This window comes from Varroa jacobsoni, unplaced genomic scaffold (genome assembly GCF_002532875.2).
Source record: "Varroa jacobsoni isolate VJ856 unplaced genomic scaffold, vjacob_1.0 scaffold_1168, whole genome shotgun sequence".
Lineage (NCBI taxonomy): Eukaryota > Metazoa > Arthropoda > Arachnida > Mesostigmata > Varroidae > Varroa > Varroa jacobsoni.
The window spans coordinates 1-18205 of NW_019214070.1; the positions used below are offsets into that span (position 1 = coordinate 1).

Consider the following 18205-nt stretch of genomic DNA (forward strand, 5'->3'; position numbering starts at 1 on the left):
ACGGTCTTTAATTTTGTCGTTCTATTACTGTCAAGTTTTCGCCATTCTCTGATTTTTGTCTTCTTTTTCTCATGTGGCCCCGTTCCTTTCGTTTCTTCGCTGTACTTAAATGTTTATTATTATCAGCATTATCTTTCATCTCCTATACTCCATTACTTGAATCACTTATAAAAAGAGGACATTCCATCATTGTGTCTTAGATTATTATTATTATCGTTATTGTCGATATCTTTATTTAATCAATGTCATTACCTTGATCTTTTTCGAACGTCGTCATCATCATTTTGGGGTAAAGTACTATGCTCTGTTACCCCATGCTTCATTTCCTCTTTTCATCATCATCTTCATTATTAAGATAATTATTATCATAAGGTGATTTTCATCATTTTGTTACCATCACTTTTTCATCATTCCAGTGCTCTTCTCTCGGTCATCCACATTCTTTGAATCGCACCTTGTTTTTACCATAAAATTCTAATAACAATACACATACATTTATCTTTGTTCCGTTCTTTTCAACTTTCTTCGGTCTTCGTTTACTGCTCGTCGTGATTTAGCATAGTGTCATACTGTTTCGCTTGTTTTCGTTTTTGTGTCTCTGTCAAATGGGGCACCATCCACCTCCCGCATCTATTTGTGTCCCCATCCTGCCCCTATTTGCTGCACCCCTCTTGTTGTATCCCTCTTACCGGTCTCTTTTCCACTAGTTCTGTCTTTGCCCATTTTACTGCCGTTAAAGTCTCTCTAAGCATTTACTAGGCAGCTGTTCGGTTTTCTATATCTTATCAACTCTATTTAGGTCCCTATTGGCCTTTTTTCATGACACGCTGGCCGTTCGTGAAAATGGCAATGTTTTCGTTCTCACCCGATTTTCCCATGTTGGCATCTGCTGTGACCCCCCACTTGTCGGCGCCGACGTCCCTCGCACTTCGCCCATCTGTATACTTCTCCTGTCTTGCGTTTACATATTTTTCGCTATTACACATTCTCCTAGATCATCTAGTTCAATCCATTATTCGTAATCAGGATCAGTCGCATTACTGTTAATCCTTTTTCAGTTCGTCGACATCATACAAGCATTCTTTACCTGCTGGGTACTCTCCTGCCCGCGTTGTTTTTTTTCGCACACAAACACACACGCACACGCACACACATATATATATATATATTAGGTTATTACTACATTTGTTCTGTCTCTCTGCTGCTGTTAAAGTTATTCTTTGCTAGCGTACAACTACTGTTAGCGCTGTTACAGTCTGTCGTTATTATCAAGTACAAATGGTAGTAGCAGTGCTGCCAACGGTACCCTCATGATAGTGCGGTGTAAAGAGTTTGCCTGTTAGATCTGAGGGCACGTAGTGGTCCGAATTCGAAGCCAAGGATAAATACACATTGCTTAATGTTGGAAAAGCCATCTGTCTGAAGGAATGCTTAGGTACAGAACGTTGAACTCGAGACGCGTTTTTATAGCCGATGGTGCCGAGCGACAGAGATTTGCACACTACATTTTTTTCCTCTTTGAAGTTTGACGTAACGTAAGTAATGTATTTATAATTATTTATTTTATTATTAATCATAATGTTATAAAGAGGTACGCGAGAGTCATACACGGTGTACTAGTACGGAAATAACGTACACTCGTATCTGCCTGTCTGTTGAGTGGATTGCTCTGGCACTCACCGTATCCAGGTAGCTAAACTGTTCCCTAATTTCCTATTAAAAGTAACCGAATCCATTTGATAGAAGAATTCCACTTCACAGTACGACTTAACATTTTTGTGGATGAGACACGACATGCATCATGCAAATAGGAAACACTTTTATTTATTAAAAGACTCTTTAATTAATTAGTTGCTTATAATTATTTCCGTTTTGAAACTTCTTTATTCTATTCACTCACATTCGCCGTACCCACTATTTGTATATTGTTCTTATGCCATTCGTGCTTATAAACTCAGGTGTCTCTGCTGGTTGGGATCTAATTGGGAGACCGTGGACTTTATAATTTGTGTTCTTATTTGTTACTGTTGACGCTCAGCCGACTAGGTAATTTATGTTCAGCCTTCCAATAATCAAACAGTGGCTCTCGTTCTTCGTTTTAGCTTCAGACAAAAAAAGCTCTGCTTACATCCCATTTAAGTTTCCCCTCATTCAGTCAATCGATACTATGCACAAATAGTTGTATGTACTATGTTCTGGTGCCAGTGACCATAGGAAAAGGCGGCAGACCCATCCATCCAAATGTTTCATTCTCAACTCTGATTTAATCTCGCAACTTTTTTTGTAACTGAGTTTCATCGGCTTCTACTGGCTTCTGCCTTTTATTCTAGTTTAGCAGCATCTGCTGTCTGCAGGAATTTCTACTCAAGCGCTTCACACGGTTCCTATTTGATAATAATAATGATTGACTTATTGCTATCGAAAACTTAATCATGCCTCTTGTTCTTGATGTTACATCCATCGAAAGATCCTTTACAAGCCCTCTAAATAATTTGAAACTACTAAATGATTAGGGGAACGTTATATTAAATTCGAAAATATTACAACTCGAAGGTTTCGTTTTACCGCTAGCATGAATTCATAATAAGTGTGTCTGTATACCAGAAAGCCTCTATCGATGCAAATGTCAACGAGCAAGCTCCGTATGTTATTTATCGCAAGGTAATAGAACAAGGAGTTCATGTCCTACCATGTTGATTATTGTTGTAGATGGTGGTGCTGTTCATCTCTTGTCGTCAGTTCAAAAAGGCGTCGTTCAAGCGAAATTCGTAAAATTACGATTTGGCAATCAATAATAAATATTTTTTGTATGGTATCTGATGACTAAGGGCTGAGTTTTATGTTTTTTTTTTTATTTTACGACTACCCCCAGCGGTCACTCATTAAAAAAGTCATAATGATAATAAGAACCTAATACTACCTAATTATTCTTATTAATGGTAATAATCGTAATACAACGTGCTGCATATACCATAATTTCCGATTTTTGTTGCCTAACCAAATATCATAGACAGCTATCAGCAACGATAGATGTTATTATTATCGTCGCCATCGTCGTCAATCATATAATAATCATCATAATTATCTGTGTAACTAGAACATGATACCACTCAACAGTGTCAACAGAGTACAACACTTGATACTAACTATACTTAAAAAATTAGCCTCTTTATATATGTCCCTTCACTATTTATATGGTTTAATTTTGGTTAGGCTGACGCTCAGGATACCATTAGCATCATTATTATTAGTAGTAGTAACAATGCTAGTATAGCGGATCTCTATAATAGGTAAGATTCCGCGGCGCAGTCCATTATTTCCAATCTTATTATTAATCGATAGACAATATAATTTTATAAATAGAAAATGTTCCAGCCAGTGCTCGTGACTTTCTGGCGCTAAAAGCTTTAGCCATTAGCCTTTCTCAACAGAACCTTTGCTATTATGTCGACGACAACCAAAAACAATACTAATAACGGCAACTAATTTCGGCGGCAAATATTTACTTCAGTATGTCTCAACAAATCAGTGTTAGGCATTTTTAAACTGCTTCTACTATCAGCATTTTAACCTACTAGCGAACAGCAATAGGTACTTACATAAGACAACGTCTCTTTTCTTCCATAAACGCATGAAACCGTAGGCGAGTCGATTTCCGCCACTGACTTGTTATTCCCAAAGGCTTATCACTAAAACTGAATTCAACTGAAGCACTCGAACTAGGTAATAGTACTGCGTGATGCTGTTTAGCTTCTTATGAAAAAAAAATATTCTCAATATAGCAATTATGATTCTATGCATGTTATTGTCGACGGTTCCCTTTTCATGTTATTCTTTTTTGTTATTGATTTGGTAATTCCTGCTAGCTATATAAATGTGATGAATATGCCGGTGGGTTACTTTCACGTCCAAAATTTCGATTACGCGTACTGATGTACGTCCTTAGGACCTCGGGTATTGTTTTGGCAGTAACTAGATGTTCTATAGCATGCTTTATATACGAATAAGGAACAACTAACTCGTTATTATCTTACTTCTGCCTCACACCATCCTACACACACGCATATATATATTTTTTTTGTTTGGTAATAGTCTACTGCCAGCTCTACGCACGGCCAATAACGTAATAACACGTCATACATACGTAAGTTATTTGCCGCGAAAAATCATCGCACCGTGATACAGCACACTTGTTGCTCAGTTTAACGGGTTAACGCGCCATGTAACGACGCGAATGGCGTTGTTACATGGAGACGTTGTTTCATGTGTAGTACTCAAGTAATCGATAAACATATGCAATAGTTCGATGGACTGAAGTGACAGTCGCTCCACCGAGAGCATTTCAGCCAAACTGTCCTTCATGTGTGTGTGTGTGTGCGTTACTTAATATGACGTTCCAGACACCGATTATGTTTGTCTTAAAGGTCATGTGTTAAGGCCGAAATCAAACGTATCTAACTTGTTGGCTGTGTGCCGTTGGTTGCTTGCAATTGGTTTTGCCATGTAAGCTATTGAATGTTGGCTTCTGTTGTTGCTAGTACTTTCAAACAGCTAACGTGCTCATCATCCGAAGGCAAGGATGGCGAGGCTGGATGTTTTCGTTACAGCAGACGTAACGGGGCAATGGGGAGTTGGGTGAATGTATGAGGGCGTGAAAATTGTGGAGGCGGAACGATATTCTTCACACACGTCTTCCTTTCGTCCTTAGTTCCCTGTGTCTGAGAGGGTAGAAGGGCTCTTCCTATCTATAAGTCTTATTCAAAGAAGTACGCACTTTCGTTTAGGCTTCGTTTCTGGCGGTTCAAGTGCCGCCAAAATTGCTTCATCAAATACATTCTTCAGCCCTTTCTGCAAATTGGCAAAGAAAAACAAGGCGTAAAGATTAGAAAAAGTGCTTAACGGTTGTTTCCACGTGATGTATCATATATCGAAGCTCACTGATAAATGGTAAAGTTCATTCAAAAATAGCTACAAATAGAAAGCGAAGACGTTTGTGATTATTTGCATAATAAGTAGAACAATGAGTATGCATAGTTACAGAAACAACTTTCTCGAACTATCTTAAAGATACTTGTTAATATGCCTAATAAGGATGGGCCATAAAAACTAAGTAATACGATGGATGCATACTTGGGTAAGGGCTGAGCACTCGACATATTTGACGGCGCGCAGGTCCTTGGCTAGTTTATCCCCGTGTTCAGCGCACACAGGCTTCTGTTTATTTTTGGCTAACTTCTCCAGCGTGCCTTGGTCGTCCCGTAGATCAATCTGCGTGCCCACCTGTAATTTTGTATAAGAAGCAAGAATTCCATAATTAATACGAATACCTAGATATTTGCTTCAGAGTCAGATTTCAATTAAATAGTGATAACACCATTATAATACACCGACACACGAAGACTGACACGCGAAAAATGAAAGTAAGCATAAACAATATGGTATGTGATAGTTTAAATTAATTGCACCTTGTAAACTCTATTTGAATTAATTTACTTACCAGCAGGAAAGGCGTTTTGGCGCAATGGTGCGTGATTTCGGGGACCCATTTTTCGCGCACATTTTCGTATGAACTTGGACTGACTACCGAAAAACAAACGAGAAAAACATCTGTTTGCGGATACGAGAGAGGGCGGAGCCGGTCGTAATCCTCCTGACCTGTAATGTGTAACATCAGTCAACATCAAGTCTTTAGAGAGAAAGAATATGCTATTATAATTAATTACGGAATTATTGAACAAATTAGGTGAATTTCTTCGCGACAACAAGCTGCTCGTTTCGTCTCATAATATCTGAACATGTGTAATAACTGTTGTTTGCCTTAACTCTAACAATAATACACCCATAAACTTTAAGAAGTAAGCGGGATTTTTCTTTAAATTCCCATTCCTTTTTACGTTTTTGTTTCTGCGTACAATCAAAAATGCTTTTTCTGTCTCTTTATAAAATCGGCCTTCAGTGAATGGAATTTTACGCAGAGTTTAAGCTCCAATAATTTCTAATGAAACCAACATATCCTTTTTATACCCATAATCTATTTATTGCGCCCCATTTCATCAAAAAGCTGTCGAAGTAGCCTATGATACGTGTGCTGCGTACATTGTGGACTCTATTAATTCGAGGAGCACTGCTTAATAGTAGTTTGCAAGATTTATTCATGATAGCGTCGAGTTAAAAAAAAGCATTACACTCCAGTGGGCTACTGGAAGTTGATGAAGACCTATTGAATGCATTGTTGAAGGAAGATGGCCCACTAAGGAATTAGCGAAGAAATCAAACAGTAGTCATATGACAGTCGGCAGGCATTTTGAACTTATGGGTGAGTTAAAAATTAGGTGTTCGGAAGCCTCATAATCTGAATAAAGAGCGCAGTAAAACCTTTTTAATATTTTTGTGTTCGTCAGACAACGAGCAGCCACGATGACAGGTTTCGACATAGTATACGAATGACGGGGAGTGGTGTTTCCACATCAACAAAAAGCGGAGAAAAGAATAAGTAGCGGAAGTGCATACTTTAGTCAAATTTCAATCGCAAAAGGCTAGAGAAATTTTATATCTTTGAAAGTGCTTGACAAGAAGATCAAGATGGTCAACAAAAGTTTATATTTAGCCCAATTCCATGGAATGAACGAGGCATGAAAGGCCCGGTAGACGAGCGACGTTTTTCCCAAAAACAGTGTGTAGCTGCAAAAATAGTTAAAATCGGCCTGCAGGATCCTGAATGGGAAATTCGTTTGCATTCATCATATTCTCGACACCTCACGCTGACAGATTCACTGACTAATTAATCCACTTAAAAAATAACCCGGTCACACATTAATTCAATCCGTAGCAGTATATTTAAGTGAATAAAGTCTAAACAACACCAGATGTGAAAGTTTCCAACAAGAAGGAATAAATAAATTGGTCGAGAATAGCAAAAAGTCCTTAAGGGTAACAGTCAATATATAATGAATTTGTTCGCTGCTAAAATTCGTATGAATGAAAGACCCCATTATCAGCTTGTTGCTAGCCATAGCTTAATCAGTAAATGCCAGTAAGGCGTTAAGGTGGCAATTTGCATCGTCATATGCGTATTTACAGTAGAACTGTGAGGATTACTGTGCATCACTAACCGATAGCTACTTCGGAATGTAGATCGTTTATTAAATGCGGTGACTTTTATCATTTATTACACATTGTCACAACTTTCTTAAGGTGTGAATTTACTTAGTCAATGGTCTGATCCTCGTTTAAAATGGAACCATACAAAAACCGTTGTGTGAACTACTTGGGAAAGGTCAGCACAAAAAATTCGTGATGGAATATTGGCAACTGTGTATCGTTGCGCCTCTAGCCATTTTGTTCATACGATAGTATTCGAAAGCTTGTGAGAAACAAATTTTACTAGTGAGTCATAATCTTGCGTAAGATAATCAGCAGGCGCGTTTCTTGGATCTTACGCAGAGCAGTTATGAACAAAAATAAAGACAAGTAGGGGTATCCCAGGGTAGAAATTACTTGTATGAGTCTTTGAATTTGAATTTTTGCTAACTAAATATATCTTCACAATTACATAATGAAGCTGGCATCGCACGATACCCATCCTATACACCCATATATGTGCAGTTAGGATTACCTTAAGGATGACTACAACTACCAAAATGAAATCCTCTTTTTGTCAGGATCCGCCGTTATATCAAATGGCTAGCCCCCAATAGGATGATTCTGTCCACTGCCTAGGATACCTACGCAAACACGTTGCTACTAATCTATCATGGAGCATTTCTTTTTTAGTGAACATATCAGTATAACCACTATTGACGTTTTGTGCCAGTTTTTGCTAGAAGAGAACAGATCGCCAGTAAATGGGTTCAGCGATATGTAGAAATTTTGCGAGATTCTATCCAACAGATCAATTTAGCTAACATGTGCTTTTACCCATCAGGTTTCGACGAAACCGTGCGATCCCTCGGCCTCTGCCATTATTACCAATATTAATAAACCAAAGGATTCTTTATATGTTATACTTACCGGCTGTATCAAACAGGCCTAACGTATATGGTTCCCCACCAATCATAACAGTGACAGCATAGTTGTCGAAAACAGTTGGAACATATTCTGAAGGAAATTTGTTGGTGGTATATGATATGAGCAGACAGGTCTTTCCCACAGCTCCATCGCCCACCACAACACACTTGATTGTCTGCATCCCGGACCACTCCTATCGGCCTGGGCCACCACCGCACACCTCCGACGCACTCCGATGCTGCGCTTTCGCCGAGCTTCTTTAGTAGTCCCAGCTCCTTGATCTGTTTAAAGATGCTTGAGGACCATATAGCTTTGCTGAGATGACGGCGAAGTCCGAAAGAATTCGAGGTCGATATACCTTACGTGGCTTTACGTCTACCTTTTCGATGGATGATTTTGGCAACCGTTACCAACACGGCCAATCTCCGATACTAAATTTCAATTATGACATTGATGTTGTACATGTAACTACTGCTCTCCATATAAAATTAATGATATGATCTAATGCGATTTGTCGTTCGTCCGCATTCGAGGGGACGCCGCTTGCTCGTGACAAGTGAAATGTCGCCTGATGTCTCGAAACTCGACACGCTCTCACGAGCACTGCGTTAGCGTTCTCCGCGGGGGTGCCGGCCCTACCCCGCGGCGTTTCCTCCGTACAAGCTGAAAATGTAAGAGAGAATAAGGAAAAGAAAAATGAATTAGACAATTCGATTCCGAGGTTCCGAGGTACAAAGAGGCAGGTGGCAGACAAAATCTACTCGGCTCCCATTCCGTGGGTTCCGTGGTAAGAACGAATTGAGAGACAATTTTTGCAGGGCAATTGCTATGTTTGTAGTACTCTAGCGAATGCAATAAAAACCGATATGCAAAGTGTGAGCTGGGCGCTGTAACATCGCTTTTTATTACACCTTTTGACTTATATACTACTATCGGCAAAATGCTATTTATTCGCTTCATACCTCGTCCACACGTGGCAATAACAAATAGAGTACTTAAGAATTATTATTAATAACTACTTATGTATCCCGACATATGGTCTAGGACAATCGCTAGTCCTTTACAAATGCCAAACCTCCAGTTTTGCAATGACACCCACTTGAGAGCAGGCCAAGGTTTGGTGTAACCAGGTTATCCGATAACTTATACTACTTTCGTCCCGCTCTTTGAACACTGTGGCGCTTGTTATGTTAGCTTAAACCGAATCTCTTTCCTTTGCTGAAACCACTTGTAGAGCCTTGCGCGTATGCACCTCGGCATTCTTTGCAACCAGTCGTTCTTGGAATTGCACGGCTCCTTGAATGGGGGTAGACGCTCGGAAGCCACGTTCGGCACCCTACTCACAGAGCTGTCACATTTCACGGACGAAGTAAAAGCGCTTCAGTACTTTTACTTTAGTACAGTAGTTGCCTGGGCTCGCGTGGTCCGTAATAGCGCAGTGTTCCGTTAAGTCAATACAGGAGCTCGTTAGTAAATTCGTACTCAGGAACATCGTCCCCCTGTCAAGTTTAACGTGATCTTATTCAAACGAAGATTTATCCATTGTATTCTTTTAACATCAATCAGTTCAAGGCTCCCAACTCTACGATGGGTACCATCAGACTATTTGCATCCTTTACCATTTCATTCTTCGGTGCAACGTCAATGCACCAGATCTGGCTGCTGTTGTCTAGGATTGTTAAGTTGAAAGCGGCTCAGCATAGTATGGCAGACACAGAAGTTTGACCTACTACGCGCACTGGCTGACGCTGGCGACAGTTTGTCCATCCTCGAATTGACTAGTCTCTTGGCTGCATTCTCTTTTAGCTGCTACCAAAAGTAGTAATGACGTACTTGTATTTTCCAAACTATACGAACTGTGGTGACCTGCAGTCCCATACGATCTGCGAAATTCGAATTTCAATTATAGAATCAGCTGGGAAATTTTCAGTTGTTATATGCAAAGATAAACATCAAACTGGCAGCAAGCAAGACACAAGGTACGATGTATTATAACATCCCTGGCTGCAGTCGATGTCAGTCTCACTAATTTGTCTCTGCACGGAACGAAAATATAAATAGGTATTATTTTACTGCACAAATATTGCGATAGTCTAGTGATGCCGTAAGCCAAGCCGCCACTTACCAGGTAAGCATACAAAGCACGTTGACGTCTTATTTGTGAACGGCCGGTAGACGCTTTGACACCGACAGTTGCATATGTTTGGTTTGTCAGTAGTTCTGTGTAAGACATGCATGTACTTGACCTATACTAGGTCAGTTTTTGTTGCAATATATGATTTAGTCGAGGCAAGAAGGAATCCTACTACAACCTTTTGATAATATCTTAATAAAGTATTTACATTTTGATTAAGTTCATGGGAAATGGTTCTCTAGTAGCAAATGCATGATTTGGCTTGCTTGAAACAACGAAGCTTCGAAGAATAAGAAATTTAAAATACGTCCGCTCAGGTCACGAACCATGATTTAGCTTTTGTATCTTTACATATAGTTATCTTGAATTATTAGCTAATATGGTCAAAAAAAAGCAAATATTAGTCCAACAACTGTCGAACTTTAAATCTAAAAAGCGTACAAATTTACAAACGATGTTATAACAGATTATTTTACAATGATTCGATAGATATGGCTAATTTCCATATAAAAATGCAGTCATGATAAAATATTTCGCTCCAGTTTGCTTTTTGTTTAGGTTTAATAGGAATGCGTTAAAAACACAATATAGAAGGTGCTACCTGCTGTTGGTATTTTACGCAATGAGGCGACAAAAGATTTCATTTTCTCAACTACATATAAATCCTAAGTCGCACCGTATCATATGCTTTTTATTTTTATAAGTGCCCTCCGATTTCTTCTGCTCTTTCACGATGAAAAGACAACATTGCTGGTTGCCTTCTTCGATTTTCGAATGATCTAAGCCCTAATCATTAACTGACATTTTCTGATGGCGGCAAACTTCCACCAAAATGGCCATTAGCGACTTGATGTTATTGCTGTGGTAAGAAAGCGCCTGAAAGAAATAATTGCACCAATGAATCGTTGGTACAATAGGTCTCCCTTACCACCCGGCGTTCGCTGACAGCAACGATTCTAGCAAGTCAATAATACCCTCGCGCTGCCGCGCTGTCGTCACGGCGCCAGCTGCGACAGCGTCAAATAACAAAGTATAAAGCAGCGAATGGCAAACCAGGCAGCTGAAACAACTGATAAGAAGCTGTTCTCAACAAAAAATAATGGTAATGTTGGATGCAGCGTTAGGACGGTCTCATTGTAATTAATCATTGGTCTAATTAATTTGAAGGAAAGCTAAGAAGCTTTATAGGTTTTCTATTGATGATGAAAATTTTTCGACTAAAACGAATAATGCCGCTTTAACTTAAAGCTTAAAACAGCTTCTTTTTTTCTGATATTCTCTCCTGAGTCTGTCTGTGCGCAACTCAGATTTACGTTGTCCTTCCGTAGCGGAACCTGAGATGAGTTTCCTTTTTTCCCAGTCCACTACGTAGCATAACGTATTTGTGTATCTATGAAGTGTCGAAGCCTTTAATCTTATCCTTGACCTTCGATAGTTCTGTGCTATGAACACGCTATAATAATTCTGTCTCTCTTCTTAGGATCTCACATTTAGGATCGATGCTCAGCGCTTCCTTTCATTGAACACTAACTATGATAGAGTACACACAGGTAAAAAAATTCTACTTACAGTAGAAACACAACAATTTCTATAATCTATAAAAACGGCAGAGCTATATATATATATATATATAGAAGTACAAGAAATACAAGTATAGAGCAGCGTGGTCCATCGATTACGACTTGATGGAATAAGGGCTATTTGTTGTTTTTGCTCAACATTTTAATCGTTTGTATTTGAGACTGTTCGCTTTAGATTCGCTTTAGTGTAACCAGGTTTCTAATTTCGACAAAGCATATTAGTCTAGATTTACATAAGTTTTATAACAAATATGCTTATTTTATTTTTGTGCCAATTTTTTTGTCATAGCTTCTCCTCGTAAGTAACAACAGTATGATCACATTTGTCATCACTTCACCCAAGGAAGTGCTTTTCTCGCGCTGTGTCTGCTCATATCCGTAGCAGCAGTAGTTTCACATAAACCGACAATACACAGAGGAAATAGAGAGGTCGACTGAGAGACTAACACCCCCACACATACACGAAAAAAGGAAATACACGTGGCGTTGTGGTACCCTATTAAGCCCTTCTCAGGTGATGGTGATTCTATTTGGTTCCATTACCTTACCTTGTCGTCGGCGACGACGACAACGAGGAGAAAGTGGAGCACCGTCATCACCACGGTCATTGCTGCAGTCAGCAGGGTCACCAATGGAGCTCACAGTGGGGGTGCTCGTGGTGAATAAGCCGATGGAGCACCAGTGCCAGCAGATCAGTGACCACGGCACTCGATAGCTCCTATAGCTACAGTCGCTTGCCGCCTTCACCGCCGTAAGGAGGCGGCATTAGCTAACCACGGAATGGTGGTGGTCACCCCAAAGCCTCCACCAAGACAAATGCTTTTATAAATAGGAGCACAGAACACGTGACGGCACCCCATGCCATGCCTCATTCTTACCTACTAATAGAGCTCACAACATAAAAATCACGAGAATCAAACGGTTTAACTCGTTCTAAACGGCATCATATATGTATGTATATATAAAGTGAAAGAGCGGCAGTGGTCTAAGCTATATTCTTATACCGAATAAGCAGGTGGATGGAAGCATCTGGTCGTCTTTAATGATATAGACGATAGTGAACCAACTTAGTGAGACTGGTAGGAAGGAGAGACGGAACAAGAGGTGATCCAGCTCAACAATAGCGATCGTCATCGTCAGCAGCACGGTCTCGTTGAAAGCGAACACGAACATCGCGGCCAAACCAACAAACGAAAGAACGCACAGGCCGACAGCAGAACCGATTCAGAGCGGAAGACGTCCGCTGTTCCCGAAACGGCAACAGCAGCGACATGCGCCTGCGGCTAGTGCTGTTGCTGCGTAACGTCATCTCCCGCCTACAATGACAACGACGGCGGAGTCGATGTCGACTGGAACGGCAGTAAGAGTAGCATCAATCGACCATGTTACTGTTCCTGCAATTGAGCAACTTCTAGCAAAGTTTAACTAGACTGGACCAGTAATCAATACTGTTTTCAGTTACTGCTTTGACTTTTGCAACCGGAATCGCCGTCAGGGATTTTGTCAGACAGAGGTGATCTTTATTGCGTAAAATACTTGTACTAGCGCTAATGTTAATAATTATCGCCAGCACAAACAGCATCGTTCTTCGATCCGACACATATGAGTCGTTGAAGTTGCAATCGTCAAGGAACGTATATCAACCGTCATCGTCGTCAGAACAACAACAATGACAGAAAACGCCGGCCGCAGCAGCATTAGGGGCTTTTTGTTTTCGCTGACATAATCAACGAGGCCTGTATGCTACTAGCTTCAATACAAGCCAGCAGCAGCATCATAATACCATCAACCACACAACAGCATCATAATACCATCAACCACACAACAGCACCATCAACCCCATAGAGCATTTACTACGCCACGCTTGGTAGGCCACGACGAATACGGATTCATAGGCGGAGATCATAGGCGGACAGATAAAGATGTATAGCGATATTCGAAGAGCAAGTAATAGCTAACGATAACAGACGACAGCAACGATACAAATATTGCACAAACATTGACATTTATACACTGATATATCGATCCTAAAAAGAAATCAAAAATAAACTCCCTCAAAAAAATGGTTAAATGAATGATTGGAAAAAAAGTGGTACGAATCTCCACCAAACAATTACCATTCCTTGCAATAATAGCAACAGTACAAAATATTGCATTTTATTATAGCGGTTATAGCAGCAATGGCGTGTGAATTTTGAATACGAGTACTGAATGTAAAAGCTTAAAACACTTCGTACTCAGTTATAGTAACAACAATCCTTTCTTTTCAGTTCCTTAATAATAATAATAATAAACCGTAACCAATATAAGTTAGAGGTCATGGCTCAGTTTTTTTACTGATATAAACCACACAAACGAGCGTTATGTTTATGGGATACAGTCACCACTCTATACTTAGTCAGATCGAAAGATAAACAAGTTCCACGGCTTTCACTACAATTAATCAGATTAAAGGCCGGGGACCAGTTAACCAGATGAACCTGCGCACTCTTAATAGAGCAGCCATGACTGTCACTGGCTGTAAATACAGCTGGCCGAATGCAGCTCAGCAACGTCCAAAACAGTAACAACAGCAGGCCCACCTACGATACCTCACTAACAACTGGCCTCTAATACCTGGTTCGAATGAACAAACGAGCGAGGCAGATAGGACGTGATAGACAGACAGACAGACAGACATACATACATACATATATACAGACAGACAGACAGACAGGACAGATATGGAGCTTGTTGACAAGGAAACAACACTGCCGGGTACGATGTTGTTATTTCATCTCTGGGCGAACTACTTTTACCCTAATACTAGAACCGTGCTGCAGCACTGACACACTGTTCGAAAAGTAGTCGATCACGTCAGGTTCACTACTTAATACCGCTCGTTCAACTTCCAATTGTAAGGTTACTTGGCTAAGAAGGGGCATTGTAAACAAGTTACCCTGCTAGCACTGCCAATTCACATGTCTGCCTCTTATTCCGAAAACGTCACTTGCCAACCCAGGCCTTCGCTTACACCAGCACTGCCGACGAACTGCGTCTTGTTTACTGGTGTACTATCATCTCGTTGGACATATATAACATGCATGTCGTAGGTACGCCTTCGCAAATGTATGGCTCTGTTCGTCGCTAATCCGGCACACACAGCCACTGACTGTTGTCCGTCGGTTACACTATTCCTTTTGGCCAATGATCTCACGGTTTCGTTGTCGCCTTATATATTTTCCGTCTACGAAACAAGCCTTTTAGTCTTACTCACTCACGTGTTATGCTGTCTTGCGGATATGTTTGTCGTTGCACACCTCACACGTATTCTTCACCAACTTCAATACTTTCCATTACAACTCACGTATGATGAAACAAGCCGATACACTTAACAGACAGATACATAAACACTAGGCCTAATGAGAAGCAGCAGCAGCAGCAGCAGCAGCAGCAGCAGCAGCAGTGGTGAACAGCCGTAGCTACAGCAGTTCGTAGTCCAACGAACGGACGAACGAACGAACGAACGAACGAACAAAGTGACCGAACGATAGAGCTGAGCTGTTGTGTAGCTAGGCTCCGTTTCTTGCTGGAGCGGCTCTTTGCCCGTTTGCTCGCTGGTCACCGGCTAGACGATGGCCTGGTCGTCGTCGTCGTCGTCGTTTCGAGCGGCCGGCGGTCGGCAGCAAGCCTGCTGGTCTGGTGACACGACTGACACATGCGTTCACTAGCTAGCTTACTGCCGCTACTATTACTACTACAACAACAGCAGCAACAGTGGCAACCGCTGAGACTGCTGTCCGTTTCCCCGCTTCTACGTACTCCCACTCGTTTGTGTTCCTTATTGCGAAAAAACGTACCTAGTCGGTGCTTCGTCGCAAGTTGTGATCGAGCGGCACGTAGTCACAACCAACGGCAGTACGGCAAGAGAGAACAACAGACAAATCGAGACGTAAACGTCGCCGTCGCGGACAGCATTTGCTATTCCCATCCACCAAAGTTTGCAGCGGCACAAACGGGCATTACACTACCACCACTCACGGCACATTTCCAGGATACGAACGGCTATATCGTAAGAGTAGTAGTAGCAGCAGCGGCAGCATCTACGGGGCTACAGCCGCTATCGATGTAGTAGGCAGGAGGGCGGCGAACACATCGAATGACGGCACCACCACCAAACCGCTGCTATTGCGAGCACAATTAAACACTAATAACACAAATACAGCGGCAGTCCGTAGCACCCAGCGGCAGGCTGAACACCGATACAGAACGTTGTTTTCTTTGTGCCGTTCGAACAAATTAACTCAATCGAGAGGAGCTGCGGCTGCAGTTGTAGCAGTTAAAGAAACAACACCAGTACTACAACCCTCTGTCGACAAACAACCCTCTATCATCAACTAACCAACACTCCCAATCAACCAATACTTACGCACAGCGGCCACTCGTCCTAGCACTTTTCGACTCAAAATAGCGGCTAAATCCGGCGACGACGGATAGCACCTACTCGGCCTGCTTGACGCTTATAGAAATAGCCAGACACTCTACACAAAACACATCCACTCACAAACAAATATGTCTCGATGAGGTACTCCACGCTACCACTAGCAGTGAGTACTCTAACCACTCTCACGCTGTAGGCAACAGACGTCCCTCATTCCCCGTTACACCAACACTGGCCGTACGTTGTCATCGTTAGTGGGTTCCGGCTTGGCTTTTCAAAACTTTGTTATCCATGCAGGACACAATAGCCCGCTTTGTCGTCTGTCCCGATAGTTGGTGATGGTAGAACATAGACACAGCGGCGGAGCGCTGCGAGACATTAGCGGGGAGGAGAGGAATGACAATGAAGAGACGAAATACCGATGATGATGATATCGATACGATGTCGTCTGCTACCGAACAGTGTCACCCGCAGCGTCCCGGTAGGGCGTATCAAGCGTACCATCCACATAATTTTATGATGATAGATCGCCCCCTGCAACCAACAAAATCATAAGCAGTAGTTCCATTATAAGAACAACAATATTAACAACAACACAACTCAGGGATGGTTCTTCATGAAGCTGCTTAGCAGACGACAACGGTGGAAGGAGTTTTATGGCGGGAATTGTCGTTGCGTCAATTCATGACATGATATCGACAAGTAAGGGCCTCACCAGGCTTACAGGACATGTATGAGATTGGTGGATAAACGTCGTTATGCAAGCGGTAAAAGCTAACTGAATAATCCCGGAGGCATTATTAACAATGTTCACACGGACGCGAGCGTTGATCACAAAGATTTAAAAACCAAGTTTTTTGTTATTCGCGGCTGATTTTTAGCTTTTATCTCTTGTATATTAAATCTTGACAGACGTGAACTATTCCAAGGCATTATTATGGAAGTCGTCCAAAAAAGGCTTACGGCAAAACCATGTATACTTCAGTGTGCCGTCGAAGCCCGCCAAGGGTAGGCTTACATTGCGGAGTGTCAGCCTCGATGTGAAATAATATATGCATGTGTCCTTCCATCGATTGCTAACTAACCGGTTTGTGGGGCTTGCCGGATAAACTTGGATTTTTTCCAACAGACTTTTGAAACAGCATGGTGACAATATCTTAAACTTACTTTTGTTAATACTGAATTTTAAACCAGAAATGGCCATATGTTAATGTTTTTTTGGAGACCCATTAGCAAAAAAATAAACGCTTAACCAAGGAATAACAAAGCTAGTGTTGAATTTATTTTTTAAACTATAAAAAAACTTACAACCTATAGAGAGACCATACCTTATCTAACATTTAGATAATCCATTTTGGCTAAATTGAAAACGTTTGTTTATAGGTGAGGGAAAAATAATCAAAGAGAAATAAAAGATGACATATTTTCTCACGGCTCGAACAAATAAAAAATTCGCTTAGTTTTCATGACGATACGAAGTCCAAAGAAAAGCTGATTTGCTATATGCCTAAAATTGAACACCCAACAATCTACGGTGAAGAGATGCATGTAATACATGTAGTAACACATGATTTCACGATTGACTGACAGTAACATGAGAGGCATGTATCATTCTATCCAACGCTCCATGAAAATCAACTAAATTTTCAACTTACGGAGTACTGATATCAGGTATGCACCTACTCTACCTACTAGTTTCAGCTAGAAACTAACAATGTCAATAACATGTTTGTATGAATGCTCATATTTATTTGAAGTTGTTATTTATTAATTTAGTTATAAAATCACTTCTACCAGAGGACATATCTACCTAGAAAAACGTGTGGAGTGCGCCGTCTCACCCACCTCAACCTCAACATAAAATGGATTTGTTTCATATACGTTTGAATAATTTAGAAATTTCCTATTCTTCCTTTTGAATTTCGTGACAATCTCTGCATGTCGCTGCATTCTCACAGGCAAATGTGGACATACATGTGTCGATCTCTGTTTTCGCCCAAAACCTAAAAAAACGACTGTGCATTTTTTCTTTTTTTGAAACTTGATATTTCCAGTTGGTAGTTT

General features: G+C 40.9%; 1 protein-coding gene across 9 annotated transcripts; it reads right to left on the reverse strand.

Moving 5' to 3' along the window:
- Positions 1-189: 189 nt before the first annotated feature.
- On the reverse strand, positions 190-16471 carry Cdc42 (Cell division cycle 42). Of its 9 annotated transcripts, none has more exons than XM_022845489.2 (5): positions 16134-16471; positions 8011-8670; positions 5498-5655; positions 5131-5280; positions 190-4848 (listed from the first exon to the last, which is right to left on the reverse strand). In XM_022845489.2, the coding sequence occupies exons 2-5, from the start codon at positions 8186-8188 to the stop codon at positions 4759-4761; spliced, it is 576 nt and encodes a 191-aa protein (XP_022701224.1). In that variant the 5' UTR covers positions 8189-8670; positions 16134-16471; the 3' UTR covers positions 190-4758. The 9 variants fall into 9 exon arrangements, with proteins under 9 accessions (XP_022701224.1, XP_022701214.1, XP_022701215.1 ...); XM_022845479.2 differs by having other exon boundaries at positions 16130-16471; XM_022845480.2 differs by lacking the exon at positions 16134-16471 and adding an exon at positions 15561-16091.
- Positions 16472-18205: the final 1734 nt, after the last annotated feature.